Raw genomic sequence first — 27,025 nt, forward strand, 5'->3', positions numbered from 1 at the left:
ATTTGGACAAGAGTTAGGTCCATAAAATAACTGCATTTATTTAGAAACTCATACCCTATAAGCTTCAAGACACAGAGAGTCTCGTCTGGCTTTGTCCCTCACTGACTCTGGGAGGCAGTCACTGACTTGCCAGGGCGTCAGTTTGCCCATTTGCAAAGTGCTGGCATTGGGCTGCGTCTTTTCAGCGACTTTCGGGTTCTTAACAACAACCCCCAAACAAGCCTAGGCTATTGACCTGTGACTCTAGACAAGTCCCTGGTGGCTGGTGGTATCCTGAGTTTCTCTCTTTCGTATCTGAAATGAACTGATTCCTCCACCTACACTCTGCATGTCCGCTGATGAGATGGTGGACTGAAGAATCTGATAAGATAGAAAAAACGTCACGTAAAAGTGAAACCACGTTGAAGTGGTAAAGAATCAACCGCAGACCCCGAGGCGTCTCCGGGTAACGCTCGCCTGCTCTGGGGCCGCCCCGGGTCCGCCCACCGCGGGGCTTGTCGGTTCACAGCTTCGTCTGTGCCACCCCCTCCTCGGCGGGTTTTGTCCGCGCTGCGGCCAGCGGCCCGACCGCCTTCCTGGACTCCAGGTACTCGACGGCCCCGTAGGCGGCCACGGCGGCGCCCAGGACGCCCAGGAGGACGTACAGTTTGACGCTGACGCACAGGAACGTGCTGTATCCGAAGGCGATGACGAAGCCCAGGGCTTCCCAGAGGCGGTAGTTGGCGAAGGCGGCCTCCTTGTTCTTCTCAAACAGAACCCCGAAGAGAGCTGCAGGCAGAGGCGGAAACGCGGCTGTGATTCCGGCGGAGAACGCTGCCGCTTCCCCGAGGCCCAGGTACCCACCCCAGGACCTTGCTGTCTGGAAGTCAGAAGGGTTTCACGGTGTGGACGGTAACCAGTCCGGTGAGCGGGCCTCTCGCAGAGAAGCACCATCGCGTGGACTAGAAAGAGAATGGATGAGAGTGACCTCCGGAGGGGCCGTGAACCAGCCCCGTACCTCGCAGGTCAGGAAAGCAAGGCTGGGAGATGGGACCTGAGTAGCTGAGGGCGAGGGGCCCCCTCTGCAGGGTCCACGGGTGGGCCAGCTGTGTGCTGTCCCCCCGCTCAACGCGACGAGAAAGGCCCTGCACGCTGGGGTCTTCCTGAAACCAGCCCAGTGATGAGAAGACATCAGACGAGCCTGAATTAAGGGGCAGTCTACACAACCCCTGACCTGTATTCTCCAAAAGGGCCACGGGCATCAAAGCAGAGCAGAGAGGCTGGCACAGACCAAAAAGCAGACGCGGTGGCTGCATGTAACGTGGCCGCCTGCCTGGGGTCTCGGAGCACATAGAGAAAGTGGGGGAAAGCTGGGGAAATGGAATAAAATCTGAAGTTCCGTTATTTCCCAGTGTTAATCCCTCGGTTTTGACAAATGTACCACAGGTTTGTAAGATGTTCGCATTAAGGAAACAGAATGGACAGTATGTGGGAATTCTGCACTCTATTGGCAACTTTTCCGTAGATCTAGGATTATTATAAAACAAAAAGAAGAAAAGCCTGCTTGCCGTCCGACCTGGCCAAGGCACCAGGTGAAAGTGACTGGATAGAGACTCCCGTGCTCAGAGGCCGGGACGATGACAAGTCTTGTTTGGTTGGAAACGACAGGATTCGTGAACCGCGCATGTAAGAGAGGACAGATTTTCTGAATCTATCAGCCTGAAGACAGCCCCTTCGGTGGCTGATGAGGCAAAAGGGTATTTCAAGGCCAGACTTTCCGAATCGTCTCAGATTCAGGCATTGGCGTGCAAGTGTTGCCATGGCAACAGTACTGTCAGGGTGGATAAGCAGAGAGCAGCCAAGAGGAATGGCTCCAGAGGCGGGAGGGCTCCCCGGAGCCCAGTGGGAACCCGGAGCAGGGAGAGGCAGGATTTTGCCCCAGGAAGGAGGGGCTGGGATGGTCCCGCCCCATTGTAGCAATCAGCTTTTCCATTGAGAAGTGGTCACTGCAAAGGAGGGTTACACTGTACGCAACTGTATCCCGTCTCATTAACTAGGAACGTACGTGACTCATGTCTTTTCTTAACAGACACATTCAGGGAGAATAGCATTAGAAATCCAACTTGCTACTGAAACAGCAGAAGTGAGAGAGCTGGTCTTGGTAGGTGGCAAAAGCTACACAAAATATGCAGTTTTTGAAAACACAGAGACAGTATGGATGGACCACACTGCAGGGAGGTGGAGCCAGCCCGCAGGGAGGTCCTGGTCAAGATGGTTAAGAAGGTCACAAATCATAGATGGGAAGAACAGTTTCCCTCCAAGAACTGATTTTTACTAAAAAAAAACCCTTACTTCTAATTTGAATAAAAAGACAGAAATAGTTCATTTTAAATTGGTATTCTTATTCAAGAAGGACTTTACCCAAGTCTTTCACCGGACTTCATGTAGCTGCTCAACCTGACAAAAGCTCAGCCTGACAGTCTCTCGTGTCCGTGGAAAGGAAGGGAGACTTGGAGCAATTACTCCCATGTCTCAGGGAGAGAGAAAACCAAACACGTTTACCACGAGCCTTCCGAACACCTGGGGATTGTTGTACGCTGTGCACGGCTGTGCATCCCAGGCCCTGACCTGACTTCTAAGTGTAAACACTTCAAAAAACTCCCTGAGCTCAGGGAAGTCAGTTAATCAGAGAGCAAGTCGGCAGAAGCACTGGGTTGTAAACAGTGGGGGTCCCTCGCCCCTCCACGGGGACGTGGAGACGCTCTCTTTGGATGATCGCCAGCTGAAGCGCCTAAGAGTCCTGCCGGGGCTGTCGGGACCTCTCACTGGCTTACAGTCCAGACGGCCGAGAAAAGCAAGCGTGGTTGCTGTTTGTCTCCTCTACTGACTCAGGCATTTCCTCTGTTGAACAACAGCCCCACCTGCGGCTCATCTGTCACCGCTTCCACCAGCTGCCCTTGGTTCCAAACACAGCAGTCTGTGGCGCTGAGCCGAGCACAACTCTATCCCCTGGCTCAGAACTCCAGGAGCACCTCCTGCGTCGTGGAGGCAGGAGAAAGATTGTGAAACCCAAACCCCTTGATTCCAATGGCATCGGGTTTGCTCGGGGATGTTCCCCCACTGTTTCACAGGCCGGCCACAACTGAGGTGCTAAGGAGGGCTGTCCTGGCATGCCGAGGCCCCGTGTGTGACATCCCTGGGTGCAGGGACCGCAGCCAGGCCCCCGTCTTTGGAAACGGCGGCTGCTGGCTTGTTTGTGGCTGGGCATGACCCAGTTTCCAGTCCCAGGTGCTTCCCTGACAAGGGCTGGATGGTGGGTGGCGTTTCCAAGGGGAGAAGCTCCCTTCTGAGCTGGATCCGCCCCTGGGGCCCCGGCCCACCCATCGGTGGCCTGTCGGCCGCAGAGATGGCTCGCCTCCTGGGGCCTCAACACTCCTGCCCCCCAGCCAGGGCCGTCGATGGGTCCTGGGAGACCCTGCCCTCCTGAGTCCCTCGCTGCTCCAGCCCAGACCTCTGCAGGCGCCTCACTGCTGCTGGGTGAGGTGCCATGGGGGTGATGCCAACCGCTGGGTTACATCATGAGCAAATCCTCACGGGATTAACCTGCCAGTCGCAGCCAATGCCCTCTGTCACATTAGGGCATCCCTGGCTGTGGCTCCTCCAGGAAGCCAGGACTCTCAGGCCTGAACTTAACTCCTTTCCCCAGAGTGGTAGTCTTCGTGTCCTTCATGCCAACTGCCTTCTCACACTTTCCAAAGAAAGGGGACTCCTCCCCTCCCAGCCTGGGTGCCCCTCAGTCCCCCTGACCCCACACGCCCTCCTTGGGCGCCCTCCCCGCCTCTCAGCTGTCCTCTGCTCCCCATGCCCCTTCTCCTCTCCTCACAGCCCTTCACTCTGCATCGAAAATTAATAATCAGATTTTCTCTTCTTGGACTCCAAAATCACTGCAGATGGTGACTTTAGCCATGAAACTAGAAGATGCTTGCTTCTTGGAAGAAAAGCTATGACAAACCTAGACAGCATATTAAAAAGAAGAGACATCACTTTGCCAACAAAGGTCCATCTAGTCAAAGCTATGATTTTTCCAGTAGTCATGTATGGATGTGAGAGCTGAACCATAAAGAAACCTGAGCACTGAAGAATTGATGCTTTTGAACTGTGGTTTTGAAGAAGACTTTTGAGAGTCCCTTGGACTGCAAGGAGATCCAACCAGTCCATCCTAAAGGAAATCAACCCTGAATATTGATTGGGAGGACTGAAGTTGAAGCTGAAGTTCCAATACTTTGTGCATCTGATATGAAGAGCTGACTCATTGGAAAAGACCCTGATGCTGGGAAAGATTGAAGGCAGGAGGTGAAGAGGGCAAAAGAGGATGATATGGTTGGATGGCATCACTGATTCAATAAACATGAACTTGGGCAAACTCTGGGAGATGGTGAGGGACAGGGAGGCCTGGTGTGCTGCAGTCCATGGGGTCGCAAAGAGTCGGACGTGATTGAGCGGCTTAACAATAACATTACCGCTACATACGCCCAAGACAACCCCTTTCAGGGCTGGGTCCCCCTGATCGGGGTCCTCTGTCCTGTTCAAGCCCAAGCCAAGCCCTTCAGCGGACGCCTCCAACTCTGCTGTCTGTGGGCTTGCCGGCCGCCTCCAGCCCTGGGGGTCCTGATATCCAGCCCGGCCCCGGGACTGCCAGGTCCTGGCCTGTCTTGGCCTCCTTTCCTCCCTGCGTCCAGCAGCTCCACCGCTCAGCCCCTTCTCGCCACGTCCCTCTGCGCAGCAAACCCCTGCACATCCCCACGTCACCTGCGTTGCAGCAGCAGCTCACCCTACTCCCGTCCTCAGCTGTAAACCCCTGCTGCTGCTTCCGCGGGTGCTGAGTGAACCCGGCCCCTTCACCAGGCAGGTCGGCCCCAGATCGGGCCAGCCGCCGCCCTTCCCTTCAGCACTGCAGCCAGCCTGTCCTCACAGTTCCCCCTAAACACAGAGGCTGAAACCCCCAGGGGACGGTGTTGGGAGGTGGTCTCTGGGAGTGAAGAGGTTGTAGGGGGAGCCCTCAGGGTTAGAGTGCCCTTGTGAAGGGGACGCCCGATGCCCGCCCCCCCCTCCCGCCCCTGCATCCACCGAAGACTCAGTGAGACGTTTATGAGCCAGGAGGCGGGCCCTCCAGACCCCGGATCCGCCTGCCTTCATCCTGGACACCCAGCCCCGGAACAAGGAGCAGGATAGTCTCCTGTTTACAAGCCCCACCCCCGGATGCGGGGTGCTGTTATGGAGCCGGCCTCCTCCCGGCCTCCCCCAGGCTCCCCGCTGCCCAGAGGACAATCAGACTGGACATCACTCGCCACTCGGGCGTGGCCCCAGGATGAAGCCGCGACTGACCCCTCCTACCCCCTAGTTCAGTTCTCCCCGCCCACCGAGGGATGTTGCCATGGTAACCTGTAAGCTTTGCCTCCCCCCCCCCCCCCCCCCCCCCCTCGCCTCAGCAGGCAGGACATCGCTCTGCCCAGAGGTGCTCTTCCAGGGGGACCCACGATGGGATGGTCGCGTTAGCAAGGACAGCTGCGCACTTGGTTGCCTTTTATCCCGGGCATCGCGCATCCAAGTCTGCAGGAGGAAGTGGGGCCCGCCCTCCGGCCCCTGCTCCTTGACGCGCGTCTCCCCATCTCCCTTCAGGGGCCCTGCGCCTTCCGCAGCTGGCCAAGCTGGGGCCCCTGAGCGGGCCGGCCGCGTGCCAGGCACTCACCGTTGTTCTGTGTCTGCCAGACCGCGTCGGCCATGCCCCAGAGGCCGGGGAACACGAAGAACACGGGCAGCTGGCTGGGGTGCGGCTTCCACAGCAGGAGGGCGACAATGCAGGCCAGCTGGGTCACGGCCCCTGGGGGCAGGGGGGCGGGGGGTCCTCTCAGACCCTCGGAGCCGCCGGCGGAGCCTCCGACCGCGCCTCCGACCCCCTGCTCCCTAGACTACTGCTGCATGTTTTCTCCCGTGCCTTTGACGTGACCCTTACGGGCTGGCGGCTGCCGGGGGTCACCCCTGCAGGTGCGGGACTCTGCCCGGCTGTGGCCTCCACAGGGGCAAGGACGGGGGGGCCTTGGGGTGACACACCTCTGCATCTTAGAGCAAAGTGTCATTTTGCTGGGCAGAGGAGGCCCCAGATTGTGGGCGGGAGAGACTGGGCTTCTTCATTCAGGGAGACTGGTGAGACCCCTGCTTCTCACTGAGTGGGGGGCATGAGGAGGGGAGGGGAAAAGGGCCACCCAGCCTGGGAGCTGGGCTTTCCAAACAGGACGGGGAGGCAGGGGCTGGGGGCAGGGCCTCCTCGCTCCTCCCGGCTTTGTCCTCACGGCCTGAGGTCTCGGCTTCGTGAGTCTGCAGACCCTGTGATGCCCCCTGATGGAGGGTACAGAGCAGCCTGGGACCCTCCGGGGTTTCCCAGGGCTCTGTGACCTTGGGCAAGTTACTAGGCGTCTCTGTTCCTCAATATAAAACGAAAGACTCTAGCTGTCTCCATGAACACCCTCACTTCTCACTGTCAGCTTGTGTCTGCTGCTCCCTGGTCCCCCAGGGGAAGCAGAAGGGGCTGCGTGTTTAGACAGCCAGCTGCATCCGGCGCGTGAACCGAGATCTCCTCCTCCTGGGAGGCTCCCTGCCTCCCGCCTGACCCCCACCCGCCCGCTCTGTGCCTCCAGCGACCCCCCCGTCCTCACCCCAACCCCCAGCCGGATGGGCCGCACCCAGCACCCGCCTACCCAGCGCGAAGAGCGCGATCCTGCCGGTGTGCCGGGCCAGCCTCCCGAAGAGCACGGAGCACAGGGCGTCGATGGCCCCGAAGCAGATCATCACGTAGCCCACGAACTGGATCCCCAGGGCACAGGTGGCGTAGGACTGCGGGAGAGAGCAGAGGTCACCCACGCCGGCCTGGCCCCGCGTGGGGGCCTCCGCGCTCGGGGGGCTCTTCTGAGTCAGGGAATCCAGGCTGTGCTAAAACGCTGTCTGCCATGTGACCGCTGGCCTGCTGAGCTGGCCTGAAAGCTTGTCCGGGCCTTCCGTTCGTAGGCGGAGGCAGTGTTGGCGGCCCTTCTGAGGGAGAGCTGAGAGGGGACCGTCGACGGACCTTCTCCCCATGTCCCTGCAGCACAGGTGTGCTGCACTATTGTTCAGAGCCTGAAGTCTTCTTGCTGCAGCGGGCCGTGCCCCTCGGGCCTGTAGGAAGCTGGCTGAGGACAGAGCTGGGGGTGAGCGGGGGGCTCGGGCGGCTTTAGGGCCCTGAAGCTGCCCTGAATGATACCGTCATGGTGCATTCATGTCATCACGCCTGCGTCCAAACCCCGGGAACACACACACCAAGAGCGAGCCCCCGGGGAGATGCAGGACGCGGGGTGATGAGAATGTGTCCGTGTGGGTGTGCCAGTAGTGACAGGCGGACAAACGGACTGTAGACAGTGGGGGAGGCCATGGCCCAGTGGGGTCGGGGTGGGGCGGTACGGGAAATCTCTAATTTCTGCTCAGTATCGCTGTGAACCTAAAACTGCTCTAAAAAATAAGGTCTTAATAAAAAAGAAGATGGAAGGAACAGGGAGGGAATCTCCATAGAGATGAGAAGAACAGAAAGACCTCCTGCCCCAGACCTGGGAGGTGGGGTCGGAGGGGCCCCGGGGGACCAGGGCTCAAGGGCTGCGGCTCTCATGCTCACACAATCAGGACAGACACATCAGGAGGCCCCTGGCTCCCGGATGGTGCAGGCCCTGCCTGAGCTCACGGGCGGCGGTCCCTGACAAGTCCGAGGGGAGTGGCCGCGTCCAGACCCAGGGACTGTGTGTCATCCCCGCTGTTCTTGGAAACTCCAGGACTCCAACGGGGCAGTCCTCAGAGCACGGGCCACGGGCAGCCCCGGGCGCCCGAGCATGCAGGGCTGTACACCCGGGGAGTTTGCGGTTTGTCTGGAACTCAAATCCGTGCCCTGCCTTTTTTTCCTGCCAGTCCACAGCCCCTCCTGGGAAGGAGCCATCGGGGGGCTGCAGTGGAAGTTCCCTGGAGGAAGAGTGCTGGTCCTCGGGGGCTGGCCTCTCGACACAGCTCAGAGGGTCCAGCCTTGGCCCTGGCTGTCTCCAGCCCCTCCAACACCCAGCTGCTCTCCCACACTTTCTGGGCAGAAACCTTCTCTCTACCATCCCTGTCTGTGACATCCCTTCCACGGCATCCCACAGGGCTCTGCAGGACAGAACCCCACCTGGGCAGGGGCTCCGGAGACGGGCTCCGGGAGAGACCCTCGATAAAGGTGGCCAGCCAGACACGGGCTCCTCTCCAGCCACGCCTGAAGAAGGACCCCTGAAGAAGGCACAGAGTGGGCAGACAGTGCAGGGGGCCGGTGGACAGCCAGGGAAAGGGCATCAACTGCGCTGAGCCACCTCCGTTTCTAGACTGTAACTCATTATTCAAGAACTAGGTAAGGGCCCAAATAGACTTTTCTCCAGAGAGGACATGCAGAGGAGCAAGAGGCACATGAAAAGATGCTCAACATCGCTAATTACTAGAGAAACGCAAATCAAAACTACCGCGAGGTACCCCCTCACACCAGTCAGAATGGCCGTCATCAAAAAGTCTAGAAATGATAAATGCTGGAGAGAGTGTGGAGAGAAGGGAATCCTTCTACACTGTAAGAGGGAGTATAAACTAGTACAGCTCCCGTGCAGAACAGTGTGGAGACTTCTTAAGAAACTAAAAATAGAGCTACCTTATGACCCTGCAATCCCACTCCTGGGCAAATATTCAGAGAAGAACATGGCCTCAGAGGATACACGCAGCACTGTCTACAGTAGCCAAGACATGGAGGCAACCTAGATGTCCATCCACAGATGGATGGATAAAGATGTGGTACATACGTACAATGGAATACTACTGAACCATAAAAAGGATGAAATGATGTCATTTGTGGCAACATGGATGTGACCAGAGATTATCATACTATGTAAAGTTGGCCAGAGAAAGACAAGTATCATATGATAAATGATGCAAATGAACTCATTTACAAAACAGAAACAAACTCAGAGGCTTAGAGAACTAACATGGTAACGAGCAGGGGAAGAATGGAGGGAAGGGACAGTTAGGGAGTTTGGGGTGAACATGTACACTCTGCTATATTTTAAAGTGGATAACCAATAAGGACCTACTATATAGCACAGGGCACTCTGTTCAATATTCTGTAATAACCTAAATGGGGAAAGAATTTGAGAGAGAATGTATACATACATATGTATAACTGAACATACAGTACACCTAAGGGTAACACAACACTGTAAATCAACTGGACTTTAATGTAGAATAAAAAATCTTTAAAAGCGAGGTGATAAGCAATTTCAGTGCTATTTGTAGATTTCAGTGCTTTCTCTATTCTCTACTCTAAGACAAGGACCCCGGGTGAGATGCAGGCAGAGTCCCTGCGATGACTCCCGAGCAGCTTTGGTCCTTTACCTGGAGACACGTCTCAAGCGAGAGGTGTCCCCGGGAAGGTCCCAGGCCAGGTGAGCTCACGTCCAGACCCACGGGCAGCTCCCCTGAGGCCGGAAGGGCGGAGTGCAGCCCCGGGGCGCCCCGAGCCGCCCGCCAGCCAGCCCCTCTCTTACCCGCGTGTAGTCGCCCGACAGGAAGGCTTGCTCGAACCCACTGAGCATCGGCAGCAGGATCAGGAGACGCAGGCGCTTGTCTCGGAGCAGCTTAAATGTCGACAGCAAAGTGGACCAGAAAGGGGTCGCCCGCTTCTCGCTGTCACCTTCCGGCCCAGCATCTTTTACGGGTTCCAGAAACACTGCTGTGAGCAGGACCGCCAGGAAGCCGCACCCTGAAAGGACAGGGAGGGGACAGGCTGCCGTGCGGGGCTGCAGGGGCCCTGCACACGCACACGGGCTCCCCGCCTCGCCTTCTGGCCTCCAGCCCCGCTGGCTGCCTCTGGGGCTTCTCTGCCTTCAGGGCCCACTCATCTCTCCTTCTCTGCTGGTAAACTCCTACTCATCCTTCAATACCCGGCTTGGGTACCACCTCCCCATCAGAGCTGCCCTAGAACCCAATTTCCCAAGGAGATGTAGCTACTTGTCAACTGACAACTTTGTTCAAAACACTCGTCCTCTCAAATTTTGATTAGTTGAACGCACATCTGGCCTCTAAGGTCACCAACAGCCAGGACCTCATCTGCCTGGTTTCTGGGCCCCACCTCTAGTGCTCACTCTGGTTTGCCAGCGTAAAGGGCCCCCTAGGCACCTCTGATGTGGAAGTGACTTTGAAACAGACCAGAGTGTTGGTGGTAGCTGATCTCTCCATGGAGACAAGCCGACTGTGCCCACGGCCTCCCGACCTTTGATTCCCAGTGGCGTCTGCACTCAGCCCCATAAAATCTGACTCTTATCAGACTCCTGGTCATTAAGGATACAATCCAAGGCCTTCACAGATTCCAGAATTCAAGAATGATAAAGAATATCCTTAAATTTTCTTCAAATGGACGCCAAAAAAACAAAAACCTAATCTAAAGCTATGCCCAAAGTAGTGGAGTCATTTAGAAATTTTTCATTCAAATAAGCATCTTAAGGATAAGAGATCAAGGAAATCATAAAGGAAATCAGCCCTGAATACTCATTGGAAGGACTGATGCTGAAGCTGAAGCTCCAATACTTTGGCCACCTGATGCAAAGAACTGGCTCATTGGAAAAGACCTTGATGCTGGGAAAGACTGAAGGCAGGAGGAGAAGGGGACGACAGAGGATGAGATGGTTGGATGGCATCACCGACTCAATGGACATGAGTTTGAGTAAACTCCAGGAGATGAAGAAGGACAGGGAAGCCTGGCGTGCTGCAGCCTGTGGGGTCGCAAGGAGTCAGACACGACTGAGCGGCTGAACAACAAGGATAAGAGCCATCCCAGGGACTCACTCCCCTTGGGCAGCCATCTCTTCACAAACTTCCAGTCTTCAGCACCATCTGCTGTCCTGTGACCAGCAGTGGGAGCCACGAGGCTTCACAGATACCCAAGTGTGGGCAGTGGGAGACGCCCGCCCAGCCCCAGCCTCTCAGAAGTCATTCAAGTATATGCTTCAGAAAAAGGTGATAAGCGCGAGATTTGGGACTTCCAAATCCAACCAGATGTAGTTGAAACGTGAAGTGTGACATTCACTCAGTCGTGCCTGACTCTGTGTGACCCCATGGACTGTAGCCCACCAGGCTCCTCTGTCCATGGCATTCTCCAGGCAAGAACCCTGGAGTGGGTTGCCATGCCCTCCTCCAGGGGATCTTCCTGGCCCAGGGATTGAGCCTGGGCCTCCCACATTGCAGGCGGATTCACTGCTGCCTGAGCCGCCAGGGAAGCACTACAAGTATCCGATGCACCAAGGCCGTGGGCCAGCTCGGTGCCACCAACAGGGTGGCCACAGCCCCGAGTGGCCACTGAGCACTTGAACCGTGCCCGCTGTGACCTTGGAAGAGTCATCTGACTTTTGTTAATTAGAATTTCAATAAGCACATGTGATGACCGTGGGCCTGGACGGTGCAGAAGCGGGGCTGGTTCCATCATCACATGAGACCTCCGACAGCAGAGGCTGCTGCCCTGAGTCTCATGTGGGAAAAGCCCCGGGCACCCGCAGCTGAACGCATTCTGAGGGGCGTGTGCAGATAAGCTCAGATCATCTGTGCCCTGGGAAGGCGGTCCTTTTGGCCCGGGAAGGCATTCGTCTTGCTTTGCCCGGGTTCCTGGGGCCGGCACGTACCCGTGTAGATGCCCATGAGCGTGTAGATGAGGTCCTGGGAGGGCCGCCTTGTGCTGTTGGTGGACGCCGTGGCCATCAGGCAGTCGCTGGCCCCACAGGTCTGCAGCTGCTCCTCCGGGACGGTCCCTGGGGAAGCAGAGAGGCAGGCTGAGGACGCGGGGTACTCGTGACAGGAGACGGGACACGCGGAAGGAGGCACCGGGGAGAGCAGTGTGGCCATGCGGAGCGTGAGACCCACCACGGGTCAGAGCCAACCACGGGGGCTGTTCCGCCCAGTGTCTCAGCCACGTCTCTCCTCGGAAACGTCAATATGCTTGATTTTAAGACACTCCGGACTCATGTGGAATAAATGCTGGCTTATGGTTATATTGCGTTGCTAACTTCATTGAAAATTTTCCACTTTTCAGAATGATAAATAGGGTACGTTAGACTGGGTGTCAGGCCCACTGGGTTCTCAGACTCATCTGTAAAGAGACCCGTCACCATGGGCGGGTTCATTCATATTGTCTCTGAATGTTGCTTTCTTAGCCATTAAAAGAGAGACATGTGAGCGATCAGTGACTCTCAGTAGACCCACATCTAATCTCTGAAGAAAGGGGACACATGTCACAGACAAGCATCCTCAGTGTTCCAGAGTTCCCATAATAGTGAGCTCAGTGCACGAGATGCCGCAGCACCCCTGTGACTGGGGAGGTGTCCAGCCCACGGACAAGGCGGCGGCGTGGAGGCTGGGGGCACAGGAAGGTGGAGACGCCTTGCAAGGCTCCCAACGTGCCTTCCAGCCCTCAAATTCTGTGTCCAGTGACCAGGGAGAGGTTAAGCTTACTTGTCTGTATGCCTTTAAAAGTGAACCTGTTCACGCCTCCACACCAGTGATGTCAGAGCCTGAACTTTCACCCCAGCTTTGGTTGGTTGATTGCTGATGGTTTGGACAATACCAAGTAATGATTGGTGTCTATCAACCCTGCAATTTCCCTCTGCAGATGTACTCAGCAAGGATGACACCATGTGAGCAAAAAGGGAGGAAAGATTCTTATTTCTGAAAGCTGGGACTTAAGTGGATGAGCAATACAGAGGACCAAGGCAGAGAGAAATATTCCTGATAACAGGAGAGTTAGCACTTCTTCCCCATTAATAAAGCGTCCTGTGAGAACTGAAGACATGCATTTCCTCTGCCCTTGGTTGAAGTCTTCAGACAGCAAAGTGTGCAGGCATAAAACAGACACACACTCTGTAACCCTGTCTGAGTGAGGCTGGGCAGAGAAAAAAGTTAAGACCCTGGTCATCAAATGTTCAGATCTGTTGGGGATAGTGGCCTTTTGTGTAATATTGAAAATACTGGTGAATGGGTTGATTCAGTGGGAAAATAAATTCCTGGAAACCATTCTTAGTCTAGAAGGATAGTAAGGACTCCATGGATATGTATGGATGTGAGAATTGGACCATAAAGAAAGCTGAGCACTGAAGAATTGATGCTTTTGAACTGTGGTGTTGGAGAAGACTCTTGAGAGTCCCTTGGACTGCAGGGAGATCCAACCAGTCCATCCTAGAGGAAATCAGTCCTGAATATTCATTGGAAGGACTGTGCTGAAGCTGAAACTCCAATATGTTGGCCACCTGTTTTGAAGAAATGACTCATTTGAAAAGACCCTGATGCTGGGAAAGACTGAAGGCAGGAGAAGGGGATGACAGAGGATGAGATGGTTGGATGGCATCACCGACTCAAAGGACATGAGTTTGAGTAAGCTCTGGGAGTTGGCAATGGACAGGGAGGCCTGGCATGCTGCAGTCCATGGGGTTGCAAAGAGTTGGACATGACTGAGCCACTGAACTGAACTGAACTGAACTGAACTGAAGGACTCCATGAACTCGCGTTCCACAGGTAGTGGCCCTCAGTTTCCCCAGGACACCTTTCCCTAAGGACTGGCGGCCAAGGCACCCAGGGACCAGATGGGCCTTCAGACCCGCCCAGACTGTCCAGGGAGGAGCTGGGGTCCATGCAGTCTGAGAACCAGGTCTGGGGGCCCCCGTGACCACCTGCTCATGTCCTGAATGAGGACATGAGGGGAGGGACCAGGGACCCTGGGTGGCCCCCACTTCCTGTTACCTTGAGTGGGCGTCTGGCCGAACACGAGAGACGAGATCAGGTTGCCCCACACGCCAGACGACTGGAATATGAGAAAGAAGATGCCGAAGTACTGGTTGACCACGTCTTTGCCGACTTGTCCTGTCTTCCGCGCCTGCATGTTCCCCACAATGGTGAGGTAGGTGCCCTGTGCAGACCACAGCGCAGCGGCCCCGAGTCCCACCAGGATGGAGGTGGGGATCAAAGTGTACCTGAGAGACAAAAGTGGACGTGGGCTGCCTTGGCCCCTTCCTCCCTCCCTAGCTCCCGGCCTGGCCCAGGGAAGGTCACTGTGTTGTTGGGTTGGCCAGCTTGACTGAGTCACCCTCAGACTCAGATGAATGAGAAAATCAGACACTTTTCTGGTTCAGGGCCATTTGCAAGAGTGAAATTTGGTGTCAGTGCTGTTTTTGTGCTTGGATGCAGCTACAGTGAGTTGGGACAACAGATAAGACTGGGAGGGTTCTAGATGTTTCTAATGGCAGAAGATTAAACCTGATTTATTATCTATGTATCCACCCACCTCCCTGTCTATTGCTCTCTGTCAGGAGGATCCTGTCTGGTAACAAGAGAAAGAATAACGTGAAGCTACCGTAGCAGCATGCTTCCCTGATGGCTCAGGGGTAAAGACCCTACCTGCAGAGCAGGAGACGTGGGTTCCACCCCTGGGTCAGGAAGACCCCCTGGAGTAGGCAATGACCACCCACTGCCGTGTTCTTGCCTGGAGAACCCCATGGACAGAGGAGCCTGGTGGGCTACAGCCCACACGGTATCAACGAGTCGGACACGACTCAGCAGCATGTCAGTACATCCTGGATGACAAAGGGTGTCCCTCTAAGAGACGCTTGAGCAGCGTGCCCCTGGGAGCAAGGGTCCCTTGAGGGTCCCTGTCCGTCCTGGAGTAGGCAGAGCTCAGGTGCAGCCCAGGACACCAGCTCCAGCCCTGCCACATGCACCCTTTGTGATGGGCTGAGCGTGTGAGGTTTGGCCCAGGTCACATTCTGCCGATCTCCCTGAAATTCACCCTCCACAGCTTAAGCAGCTTCTCCCCTTGCTGCTGGGTCCGTGAACGTGCCCTCCCTGGCCCAGGAGGGAAGCTGGGGGCTCGTGGAGAGGTCAGGTTGGGAGTTGGGGCATCTTGGCGGGAAAGCAGGGGACGCAGTCTCGGCCTGCCCCTGGCATAGGGCGGGGTGCGGCAGCCGCTGGCAGCGGGCGTACCAGCTGGCGTAGAAGTTGCCGAGAGAGAAGGCCACGTAGCAGCACATGGCGAGCACGAGGGTCCACTTGCAGCCGAGCTTCCCGATGAGGACGGGCGGCAGGAACATGGAGGACAGCAGCATGCCGCCGTAGAGCGTGCTGAGCGCAGCCACGCCCAGGCCCTCCTCACTGTACAGGCTGCTCTGTGGGGACACGAACGGCCATCAGAGGCCGCGGCCAGGCGCTCCGGGCCGCCTCCCGCCCCCGAGGCCCAGCGGCAGGCCTCCTCTCCTCCAGCCGAGGGAGGGACGGGGCAGACGAGATGGCAGTGGACTCGGATCAAGCTGAGTCAGCAACTCTGGAGACCAGGGACGGGCAGCCCAGGGCCCCTGGCAGCTCAGAGATCGCGGGGAGGCCGGGGGTTGGGGGGGGGGGGCTCAGGCTTTTGCAGCACCTGCCCCTGTCCCCGTCGGGAGAGGGGAGAGGGCATCCAGGCAGCCGGGAGCCCTGGGGTCCCCAGGCTCCTCGGGAGATGAGCATTCTGGCTGAGCAAGGAGCCCCGGTCCGAAGCTGTGCAAACACAGATGCACGCTTCTCCTAGTGCTGTCATTTTTAACTTGAGTGCTTAGCATAGCTTAGTGTGAAGGGGCCAAAAGGTCGGATAGGTACCAGACCCGCTTGGCAAAGGCCATGCCAGGGGTGATGTTTGGTTTTTGCTGTGAAAGAAGAACCAGCCTGATTGCTTCTTCTATTTGTTTCACATGTAAAAGGAAAGGGGGGGAGGAGGAGGAGGGGAGGAGGGAGTGGGGAGGAGGGAGAGGATGGGGAATGGGAGGAGAGTGGGAGGAAGGGGAGGGGAGGGGAAGGGGAGGGGAATTGGGAGGAGGGATGGGGAATGGGAGGAGGGGAGAGAGGAGGGGGAGGATGGGGAGAGGGAGGAGGGGGAGGGAGGGAGGGGAGGAGAGGGAAAGAAAACGAGTGCTCCCCCCAGCAGTCAGACCCTCCGTCTAGAGGGTCCTCCCGACCCTGTTTCCTTCACCTCCACATCCTGATCAGCCCGACCCTGTGGTCATTCGTGGAGGGATGCTGGCTGGCCTCCAGGCCACTGACCAGACACCAGGGGAAAAACATGACCCCAACAGGGTCTCTCCCCTGCAGAAGCCAGAGCCCCAGACTCAGGAAACCACCATGGCCTGATTGTCGGCAGCAGGCAGACACTGAACTGAGAGCTCCCGTCTTCCTTCTCCTTCCGGCTGGGATGGTGGCCCTGCCCCCTCGGGAAAGCCGGGCACCCTGTCGAGTCGCACACCTGGCTAACTAGTCTAGACGACGCCAAACCCTGAGGTAAACACCGGCACCGTTCACCTTCCTTCCTACCAGGTGCCCCCCACCCCGCGAGACAGACCGCAGGGGACCCCACCCACCCGCCGGGCACTCTGACGCCCCCTGCAGACGGCAGGCCCACAGGCCGAGCTCTCACTCCAGGACTGGCTCTTTTCCTCCGCACCGACGCCCCGCCCTCTGACCGTCCTCCTCTGTCCAGATGGTGCCCTTTCTTCAAGCACAGGTCAAGGGTCTCCAAGGGTCTTGAGTTCGGGGAGGTGTGCTTTTTCTGAATCTCCCCGAGTGCCTTGCCCCAAATAGGTACTTAATCGTGTTGGCTGATTAACTGGCACTGAAAACAAGGACTGGACCCATGAAAATTCTAAAATCTGGTTGGAAGTCAGAAGTTGAATACTCTGCTCTGAAGTGGGGGGTACCTGGAAATGTCTGCTCGTAACTAGTCTCCTGGGGCATGGAGCAAGAGAACGGGCTTGGCCAGGGCGCCTTACTCGTTAATACTCGAGCCTGACGCCTCCCGACTCGTGAGCTTTCCCCTTCATGTGCTAATGAGAGGCTGGCATCGGGGCTCTGCGCCAGAATGTCCTTCCCCCCACAGCCCCACAGACAACCAGCAGGTACGTCTGTTACTGACCATAGCGCTTCACTGCCCACCGCTGGGAAAGAAGGTGGATCTCAACCTCCAACACGGGAAACGACTTTCAAAAGCAAATACCTCTTTCTTACACGAGTGACCGTGTTCAAAGGCCTGTCTTTGCAAATGTGAGGAGAACCAACTTGCAAAATACCTGCCCAAGAAAAAGCCTGTGGGAGTGACCTGTACTCAACAGCGGGCTGGTCACTCAACTCGATCTGCAGGTCGATCGGTCACAAGCATGGACCAGCAGCGGCTGATGTGAGGCCCCAAGGATGCTCAAGGAAAAGACAACACCTGCACGGATATCAGGTGTCAGTGATGCCGCCAACAGGCTACCGCAGGGGACAGTGAGCCCTGCCGGGGAGACTCGGGGGCCGACCTCCTAGGAGGACGCGAAGGCCGGGACTTCTCGCGTCAGAAGACTCTTTGGAAGGCGTGAGACCTGCAGGACGTGGAGGGGACCAGGGAAATGTCAGGAGGTGTAAGTGGGGGGGGGGTGTTTAGGGCGTGGGTTACAGAGGCCCCATCCTGAGAAGGGAGACCCCAGAACAGTCAGATGCTTCAGCCAGAGCCACTAAGCTCTCTTCCAGGGAGATGTGGCTGCACAACTAGACCTGGGGAGACCTGGACCCCGTCCTGGGGACCTGGAGCGGATCTATAAGCCCGTGGAGCGCCCCAGGGGGGCTTAAGCAGGAGATGAGCACATATCAATGCCTTCACTCACCAAATGGCCATCAAGCGTGCTAAGCGCTGTCTGAGGCAGGGACACAGCGGTGCCGTTGGGGGGGTGGGTCCCGGCCTCGTGGAATTCACACACCGTGCGGTGTGAACCACAGGACCCTGGGTGCACACACACAGATGTGAGACCCCGGGCATGGGGAAGGAGCAGAAGAAATGCGACAGGCACACTGCGACCAGAACGATAAACAAGAGGCTGATGGCTCATGTGGGAGGCAGCGTAGACGTGTGTCTGGGTCCCCGGCAAGTGCACGACCACATCCAGACCAGGGCTGGGACGCTGGGCATGCTCGTGGCCACCTTTGCTACCTCTCTGGGGCCCGAGAATGACGCTAAGCAGATGAAAGCAGAAGGAAGTGATGGAGGCAGGCAGATCCCTCCAACGTGGGATTCAGCCACCCCAAAGGCCACATCCGTGCTGTCCTTACATGCTGTTTCTGAAGCCAGTTCCGGCTGCCAGCATTCAGACACAACATGCTCTGGATCAGTGGGCGAGGAGATATGGCCCAATTAGCAGGGACAGAGTAGGGTGAGGGGTAGGTGGGTTCCTCCCATGACAGGTTGGAGGTCTGATTCCCCAGCATCGCTGGTTTTCTGAGGAGGAGGAGGCCACGCCAGTGACAGTGGGTCCCCAGGGGCACCCTGGGGAAGATGTGGCGGCCGGCGTGGCCTCCCCTCAGCTGCACACTCTCCCCACACAGAGGCCGCTCTGACAGGCTCCTGGGGAGGCCCTCCGATTGCGTGTATCCTCGAGGTCCACGGTCCCAAGAGCTGGGAGTCCGGGCAGATCCTGAGGCGGGCCCCCCTCCCTGCCCAGCTTCTCGGTCCAGGGGCCAATCTGCTGTCAAAACACAACTGCTCCCTGAGAATTCTGACCCCACCAGCCCACGCCAGGGCCCAAGGAGAGTGGCCTGGCTGACTTCCTCCTGTGTGGACGGTGGCACCGATGGGTCCACGCTCTCGCTCAGCTCTCCTTCTGGACACCACTGACCACATTCAACAGGAGCTCAGTGCAGCCCCAAAACGCAGATGCTCCACACATGCTAGGATTTTACGTCCCAGAGCGCTGAGCAGTGTCTACAAAGTCATGGGTGATCCTGGCAAGAAAGGGACTGTGCTTCCCCTTCAACTTGACTCTGGGCATCCCCCTGGGCTGAAATTTCATTCTCTGCAAGAGCTTAATCAGAAAAGAGACCAGATAGGGGCTCATTGAGGGAAACATGAACTTGGGGTTCAGGGCTGAATTTGAGCTTCCTCATCAACCACAAGTCCAGAGTTTGCACTGTAACAATGAGAACAGAAGGTTTGAATCTCTACTCCTGTCTTGATCCTCCGATTCTGAGCCCCTTCTGTGTGCTATTCTGGTTCAATACCGTGCGCTCAGTAGGAGTCTGACCGACAGACCTTGCGGGACCACACTACATGTCGTCAGAAACCTTACAAATGCTTCACGGAGGGGCAGCGCCCAAGGCACAGAGCTGGTGAAGGCGGCACCAGGGGCCTGAAGACTGGCTCCTTCCTGCCCAGCCCTGGGGGTTCCTCGAGGCTTCATCCATAGTGAAAGGTCAGACATGAAGTGGAACTACCCGGGGCAGATCACGCAGGAGTCCACGCGGACCTCTGACGCATTCGCACTACCGCCCCGACCACAGATTCACAGTGATTCGTCGTGTGTCTCCTCTCACCCACAAAAGGCAAGGTGGACCTTATCAAACCACTGACCCAAGTCCAGCTCTCCCCGTCCAAGGGTCAGAAACCAGCAGTTGTGCAACCCCGCTGAACTGGGAGCGGGGGCTGCGTGTAGAGCCACGTCTGTGTAGAGGACTGGGGAGGGTGACCTGGGCAGACCCCACGTTCCTCGCCGTCTGCGGCTCGGGTAATCTTGGTGTCCCGGCGGCGTCCCGGAGGTGAGGTCACACGGCCGTCGCACACCTACCTGCAGACTCTGCAGCCCTCCGTAGGCAGTGAAGAGCAGCAGAAACCCCAAGGAGAGCACGAGGACGTTCTTCAGGTTCCTTTCCATGGCGCCGGCCGAAAGCTTCAGGCCCGAGAGGCTCCGCGGTTCCCTGAAAGACACCAGCCGGGCTCGGGGAGAGCAGCACCCAGAAGTCACATTCTGTCCTGGAGTCCGAGTGAGACGTGCGTTAGTCACCGGGGCTGCTGAGGGTTAATGAGCTTGATAACCACCGACACCATGAGGCACCCTGACACTGTTACTCATTCACCTTTTCTGCAACCCGCAGTCATCACTTTCTCACCAGGCAACACTTAGGACTCATCAGCTTTCGTGGACCCGAACTTTTTTCTGTCAATTTCCATTAGATATGGTCCATGTGGGAAAGTGATGATTTTCATATTATATGGTATAATTGCCTACATTACATAATTAGATATATGTGTATATCTTAAAGAACAAAGCATACATGTCAACTTCAAGATCCGTAATTCAACTTCTGAAAAAGAGCTGACATGATTGTAAGACCCAAGGGCCAAAGTATTAGTATGTCAAAGACTAGATGATTTTATGACACTGCAATAATGTAACAGAATTTATATAACACTTTATAGTTTGCAAAGCCTTTTACATGCTGTCTTACTTACAGTGCGGTGATAATTATCATTAGATCTTAGACCCATTACCAGACAGGAAACAGAATCAGAAGACTTTGAGGGGTTTGAATTTCAGATTTAGAGCAGTGCTGTCCAAGAGAACTTTCTGCACCATCCAATATAGTAGCCATTTAAATTTCTATTTTAATCAATTAAGATAAAAATTTCCCTCTCCATATGGAATATACATATATGAAATATATATATATACATACATATATATATATATATGGCATATATATATGTATATATACCACAACTTCATTCATCTGTTGATAAAAACTTATGTTGTTTCCACATCTTGGCTATTGTAAATAATGCTGCTATGAACCTGAGGGTGCAGATTCTTTCTAAGTTAGTGTTTTCATTTCCTTCCTCCACCCTCTGCCTCTGGAATGCACTTCCTCAGTGGCACTAGCCATGTTTTACATGCTCAGAAGCCACATGGTTATTGCAACTGAGGAAGTGAATCCATAGTTGCATTTCATTTTAATTGATTAAAATAGAAATTTAAATGGCTACATGTGACCAGTGTGATCATACGGGACAGGATCAGTCTAGAGTTTAAACAGCGTATCTCATATCTCACAGCCAATAAGCAAGCAAAATCACTTGTCTTTCCAATTGTGAGTCACTCTATCCAATTATTAGTAAATCTTGGAGTTTGAAGACTGTTTCGAAAGCTCTGTGAAGCCAGTTATTTTTATCTAGTTCAGATTAATAAGGCGAACCTTACAGTGTAGGTAATTGTTACCCAGGGTGGTGACCCAGTTCAGGGAAGCAAGCCATACCATATAATAGCGTAATAAAGTTCTTCTCCTTGCAGCTTAACTTATTCCTATGGAAATAACATTTTGCAGAAAATGACCGTTCTAGGGATTGACTGAACATAAATTATCACACTTACAAAGACATGAGAGCAGCATGGTCTAAGAAAAGGGATGGTAACCACAGAAATGAACCACAGAAATGATCTGAGGATGTAACCCTAATCCTGTAACTTCCTAGCCGGACCATCTCAGATGGATCACTGACTCTTCAAACCTCAGCTTCCTTGTGAAAAAGGAGCTGCAGAAGTTCAAGAAGCTAATCACTGGGAAAGCCCTTGGCGCAGCCTTGACACAGATCACCAGTGAATGTTAACCGGCTAAGATGACATGCCAACTTTCAGTGAGGATACAGAGGGGACAATATGCCAAGAAATGCCGCACGTATACGCTAGAGACACTGTGTGTGAGATAGACAACTAATGAGACCCTGCCGCACAGCTCAGGGGCCTCTGCGCAACGCTCTACAGTGACCTAAATCAGAAGGGAGCTCCCCAAAGAGGGGCTACATGTAATGGCTGATTTTCCAGTAGTCATGTACGGATGTGAGATTTGGACCATAAAAAAGTCTGAGCGCCAAAGAATTGATGCTTTTGAACTGTGGTGCTGGCAAGGACTCTTGAGAGTCTAAGGGACTGCAAGGGGATCAAACCAGTCTATCCTAAAGGAAATCAGTTCTGAATATTCAGCGGAAGGACTGATGCTGAAGCTGAAGCTCCAATACTTGGGCCACCTGATGGGAAGAGCTGGCTCATTGGGAAAGACCCTGAGGCTGGGAAAGATTGAAGGCAGGAGGAGAAGGGGACGACAGAGGATGAGATGGTTGGATGGCATCACCTTGTCAGTGAATGTGAGTTTACCAAACTTTGGAACATAGCGAAGGACAGGGAAGCCTGGCGCGCAGCAGTCCATGAGGTTGCAAAGAGTCGGACACGACTTGGCAACTAAACGACAACATAGCCGAATCACTTCACTGTACAGTAGAAACTAGCATAACCCTGTAAGCGACTATACTCCAATAACAATCTTAAAATGTCACATCTAGCATGACATGGGCTTTTCACACCAATCTTACAATCAGTTATCTGACATCCTTTTTATTCTTCAGCAACACTCTAGCTTACTTCAATTCTGATCTGTCTTTACCCGTGGAAGACTTACATTTTGCTATCAGAAGCCCCTCCGAGGGTTTCCTTCTGCTACTCCCTGTTCAAAGTCACCAGAACGACCTTCCTGACTTTCTAACTGGCTCCACATGCACCTCCCAGTAGCTGCGGATCCAGCCATTTCACCGTCAGCCCGGGTCTCCCGAGGAGCTGTGAGTCTGTGCGGAGGCGCGTCGGGGCCCTGCCTCTGGTCTGTTCCACCCCGCCCCTCTGACTGTCTGTGTTCTAATCAGGAATCAATTGCTGACATCATGCTTTGCCAGGCTTGCTTTTTCAGTCTCCCTCTTGGTGTTTCCCCTTTGTCTTAAGAGGGATTTTTAAAATGAAACAGACGGTTTGCAATCAACCTTGCTCTCTAGCAAGACAACAATGTTTCTTTTTTCCCCTCCAGTTTTTTCAGGAAATAATCGACATACATCACTGTATAAGCTTATGGTGTACAGTCTGAGTTACATCTGTTGTGAAATTGTGGTCACAATAGGTTCATCTGACACCCATCTTCTCATATGGATACAATAAGAAGAAAAGAGGAAAAAAAAAAGGTTTCCTCATGATGAGAACTCCTAGGATTCACCCTCTTAATAACACTGCTTTGTATCAAATAGCATTGAAACTAGAGTCACCACGTAGTGTGTGACGTCACTAGTACTTACTTATCTTGCAAATGGAAGTTTTCACTTTTAGACCACCTTTCTCCAATCTTTCCCCCCTCCACCCTCTGCCTCTGGTAACCACAAGTCTGATCTCTTTTTCATGAGTTTGTTTTTAAATTTTTAAAAAAGGTTCCCAATATAAGTGAGTTCATACAGTATTTCCTCTCTCTGTCTGACTTCACTTAGAATAATTGAGGGCAAGGTCCATCCACGTCATCACAAATCATAGGATCTCCTTGTCTTTCTTGTTGTGTATGATATTATATTAATTGTATATATATTACATAAATGTATATATATATATATATATATATATGTATACTGTGTGTGCGTAGTCACCCAGCATGTCCGACTGTGACCCCTTGGACTGTAGCCCACCAGGCTCCTGTCCATGGAATTATCCAGGCAAGAATACTGGAGTGGGTTGCCATTCCCTTCTCCATATATGTATATATATATGAAATATACATATATGAAAAAAATATATATGTATATATACCACAACTTCATTCATTTATCTGTTGATAAAAACTTATGTTGTTTCCACATCTTGGCCATTGCAAATAATGCTGCTATGAACCTGAGGGTGCAGATGTCTTTCTAAGTCAGTGTTTTCACTTTCTTTGCATAAACACCCAGCAGTGGAAACGCAGGACCAGACGGCAGCTCTGTTCATGATTTTCTGAGAAACCTCCGTTTTCCATGGTGGCTGCACCACTTTCCAGCCAACAGCGCATGGAGGTTCCCGTTTCCTCCTGTTCTTGCCAGTATTTGCCATGTCTTCTCTTTATGGTGATGGTGGTTCTAACGGGTGTGAGCTGATATCGCTTTGTGGTGAGAAAGTCAATTCCTAGGCAGGTTGATAAGAAGTCCAGGGGTCCCCAAGGAGAGAGGGGTCTGGAATTCTCAAGGAGGAAGAAAGGACAAACATTTTTTTCCTTCTACATTCCTTAGGATTATACAACAATAACGTATCTTGCTTGAGGAAAAACCTTCTGGCTAATCCTGTTATCTTAAAATGTAAATTATGGGAGTGGGTCTAGTAAGATCTTTACAACCTCCAGACATTCTTTTGATTCATTGTAATAACTAATTAAAAGGCATATAACTCCATTGCTAACACGAGGGGGCACTCTTTCTGCCCCCCTCTGATGTCTATGTCAGAAGCTTTCTCTATCTCTTTTATATTCTAATAAAACTCTACTACACAAAAGCTCTGAGCGACCAAGCCTCGTCTCTGGCCCTGGATTGCATTCTTCTCCTCTGGAGGGCAAGAATCCCGGCGTCTTTCGTGGTTCAGCAACAACCCTTCAGTGGCTTTAATCTGAATTTCCTTAACAACTAGTGATGATGAACACTTTTTGTGTACCTGCTGGCCATTCATGTATCTTCTCTGGAGGAATGCTCAGGTCCTTTGACCATTTTTTAATTGTTATTTTATTTTTCACTGTTGAGTTTATATGAGTTCTTTATATAGTTTGAATATTAGCCTTTTATCAGATATATGGTTTGCAAGTACGCTTTTCCAATCATGTAGGTTGTCGTTTCACTTTGTTGATGATTTCTTTCACTGTGCAGAAGCTTCTTTGATTAATGTACTCCCACTTGCTTAATTTTTATTTTGGTGCTTGTGCCTTGCTTGGCATATCCAAAAAAATCATTGCCAATATCCACATCTGGGAGAATTTTCCCATGTTTTCTTCTAGGAGTTCTATAGTTTCAGAACTTCTGTTAGTTTTTAATCTATCTTGAGTTAATTTTGGGGAATGGTGTAAAACATAGATCCTGTTTCATTCTTTTACCTGTGAATATCTAACGATTCCGACATCACCTATTGAGTATTCTTGGTTCCCTTGTCAAATATTGACCGTATATGATTCGGTTTATTTCTGGGCTGTCTGTTCTATTGGTCTAATTGTCTATTATGTTGGCTCCATACTATTTTGATGACAATAGCTTTATAGTATAGCTTGAAATCAGGACATGTGATTTCCTTTGTTTTGTTCTTCTTTCTCAGGATTTCTCAGGCTATTCAGGGCCTTCTGTGGTTCTACATAAATTTTAGAAGTGTTTTTTCTACTTCTGTAAAAAAAAAGTCATTGGAATCTTGATAGGGATTGCATTGAATCTATAAGTAGATTTTGATAATACTGCTATGTTAACAAAATTAATTTTTCTAATTCTTGAACACAGAATAACTTTCCATTTATTGGTGTCTTTAATTTTTTCCGTTTATGTCTTACAGTCTTAGAGATCCTTTGCCTTCTTAGTAAAATTTTTTTCCAATTATTTTGTTTTTGATGCTATTCTGAGATCAATTTCTTTATTTCTCTTTCAGAAAATTTGTTGTCAGTGTATAGAAACACTACTGATTTTTGTGTTATTTGTTTGTATCCTACAATTTTACTGAAATCAGATTTTTTTGGCTGAGTCTTTAGAATTTTCTTTATATAAAATCAAATATAAATAAGGACAGCTTTACTTTCCCCTTTACAATTCTGAAGCCCTTTGATTCTTTTTCTTGCCTGATTGATCTGCTAGGACTTCCAACACTATGTTGAATAGGAATGGGAAGAGTAGGCTTGCCTTGTTCCCGATCTTAGAGGAGAAGTTCTCAACCTTTCACCATTGAGTATGATGCTCGCTGTGAGCCTGGGGACCCAAGTCAGGTCTGAGCGAGCACCAACCTCTCTGGTCTGCTTACAGGGGAAGCCACAGACTGTGCTCTGGGTCCAAGACCCCTGCCCGTGGGGCTGCTGACCGGGCTTTGTGGCTCCCGGGTGCTCTGGGTGGGTCTCTGGTCGCTCAGGCTGAAGCCTGTGTTCAGCGATGAGCAGGCCTCTGAGTCCCTGCCCGGCTCAGCTGGAAAAGCAGCTCTAAGGCCAGGAAAGCTCGGGGCTTTCTTAACTGAAGCCGACGTGCACCCCAAGCTCTCTGATCAGACAGAGTCACTGGCAAACCATCGGCCCCACCCACCTCTCAGCTCAAGCCCTGCTGGGCCACACAACTTCCAGGAGGCCTTGCCAGTCCTCCGGTCAGACAGGGCTGGGGGTGTGCCCCGGCTTGCTTGCCCGGGCGGGAGGGGAGAGGCTGCTCCCTGCCACCCGCAGCTTCCCCGTCGGCTCTCCAGCCTGGAGATGCGAGGAGCTGCCATCAGCCTTGGCTGTGAGCTTGTCCCCTGGCTGTGGGCAGCAGAGAGCGGGCACACTGGCCCCCAGCTCTGCTCTGGGGGCGACCCGCTCTGCCTGCCCGCCTCCAGCCTGAGCGCAGCTGGGCGCACAGCTTGCAAGAGTCCTTGCCAGCCTCCTGGTCAGACGGGGCTGGCCGGTTGCCTGCCAGCGGGCGGGGCCGTGACTCAGCTCCTGCCTGGACCTGGGCAAACAGCTCTTAGGTCGGCAAAACTCCAGTCTGAGGATCTAAATCAGGCGAATCCACACCCAGCAAAGCAGCGCACAGTGCTCGGGGCGGGTGGGCGGAGGCTGCCCCCACCCCAGCTCTTGTCCCACTCGGGGGTCTGGAGGCTCGAGGGGGCCCCTCCACGCAGTGCGGTGCCAGCGGGGGGAGGGGCAGCGCGCTGAGCCTGTGGCCACTTTCTTACCCGGCATGCGGTCTTCCGGTCCCTGGGGTCAGGGCGCTGTGGCCTCCGCCCAGACTTCCAGGGTTTGCTCACTGCTGTCCCGCTCTCCAAGGCGGTCAGTTGCCCTTCTTGTGAGGGGAGTGAAGTCAGGAAGGGCCCGTGTCACCATCTTGGTGACCTCACTCTCCCAAAATACTTCTCATAAGAAACGTCCTCCACGTTCCAAACTGTTACTGTGAGGAGGGCAGTAATGCGACACTTTCCTCACAATCAGAGGGACCCGGGCTCAGAGGTGTGTCCCCCCCTAACTCACGCCTACCTGCAGGCATGTGGTGGGGATGGGCAGGGCAGGGGAATTTCCAGGAACCGAAAGGAAAGTTGTCTCGACCTTTCAGCAGCAACAGCAATGTGTTGGCGGA

The 27,025-nt window shown here is 53.7% G+C and overlaps 1 protein-coding gene across 6 annotated transcripts; it reads right to left on the reverse strand.

Moving 5' to 3' along the window:
- Nucleotides 1-27,025, reverse strand: UNC93A (unc-93 homolog A). Of its 6 annotated transcripts, none has more exons than XM_061130147.1 (10): nt 26,926-27,025; nt 19,710-19,839; nt 15,079-15,260; nt 13,843-14,072; nt 11,736-11,861; nt 9,609-9,823; nt 6,735-6,870; nt 5,729-5,860; nt 844-941; nt 4-768 (listed from the first exon to the last, which is right to left on the reverse strand). In XM_061130147.1, the coding sequence occupies exons 2-10, from the start codon at nt 19,794-19,796 to the stop codon at nt 418-420; spliced, it is 1,557 nt and encodes a 518-aa protein (XP_060986130.1). In that variant the 5' UTR covers nt 19,797-19,839; nt 26,926-27,025; the 3' UTR covers nt 4-417. The 6 variants fall into 6 exon arrangements, with proteins under 6 accessions (XP_060986133.1, XP_060986130.1, XP_060986129.1 ...); XM_061130146.1 differs by lacking the exon at nt 26,926-27,025 and adding an exon at nt 26,628-26,906; XM_061130145.1 differs by lacking the exon at nt 26,926-27,025 and adding an exon at nt 26,628-26,906 and having other exon boundaries at nt 19,710-19,894.

The sequence above is a fragment of the Dama dama genome, chromosome 26 (genome assembly GCF_033118175.1).
Source record: "Dama dama isolate Ldn47 chromosome 26, ASM3311817v1, whole genome shotgun sequence".
NCBI lineage: Eukaryota > Metazoa > Chordata > Mammalia > Artiodactyla > Cervidae > Dama > Dama dama.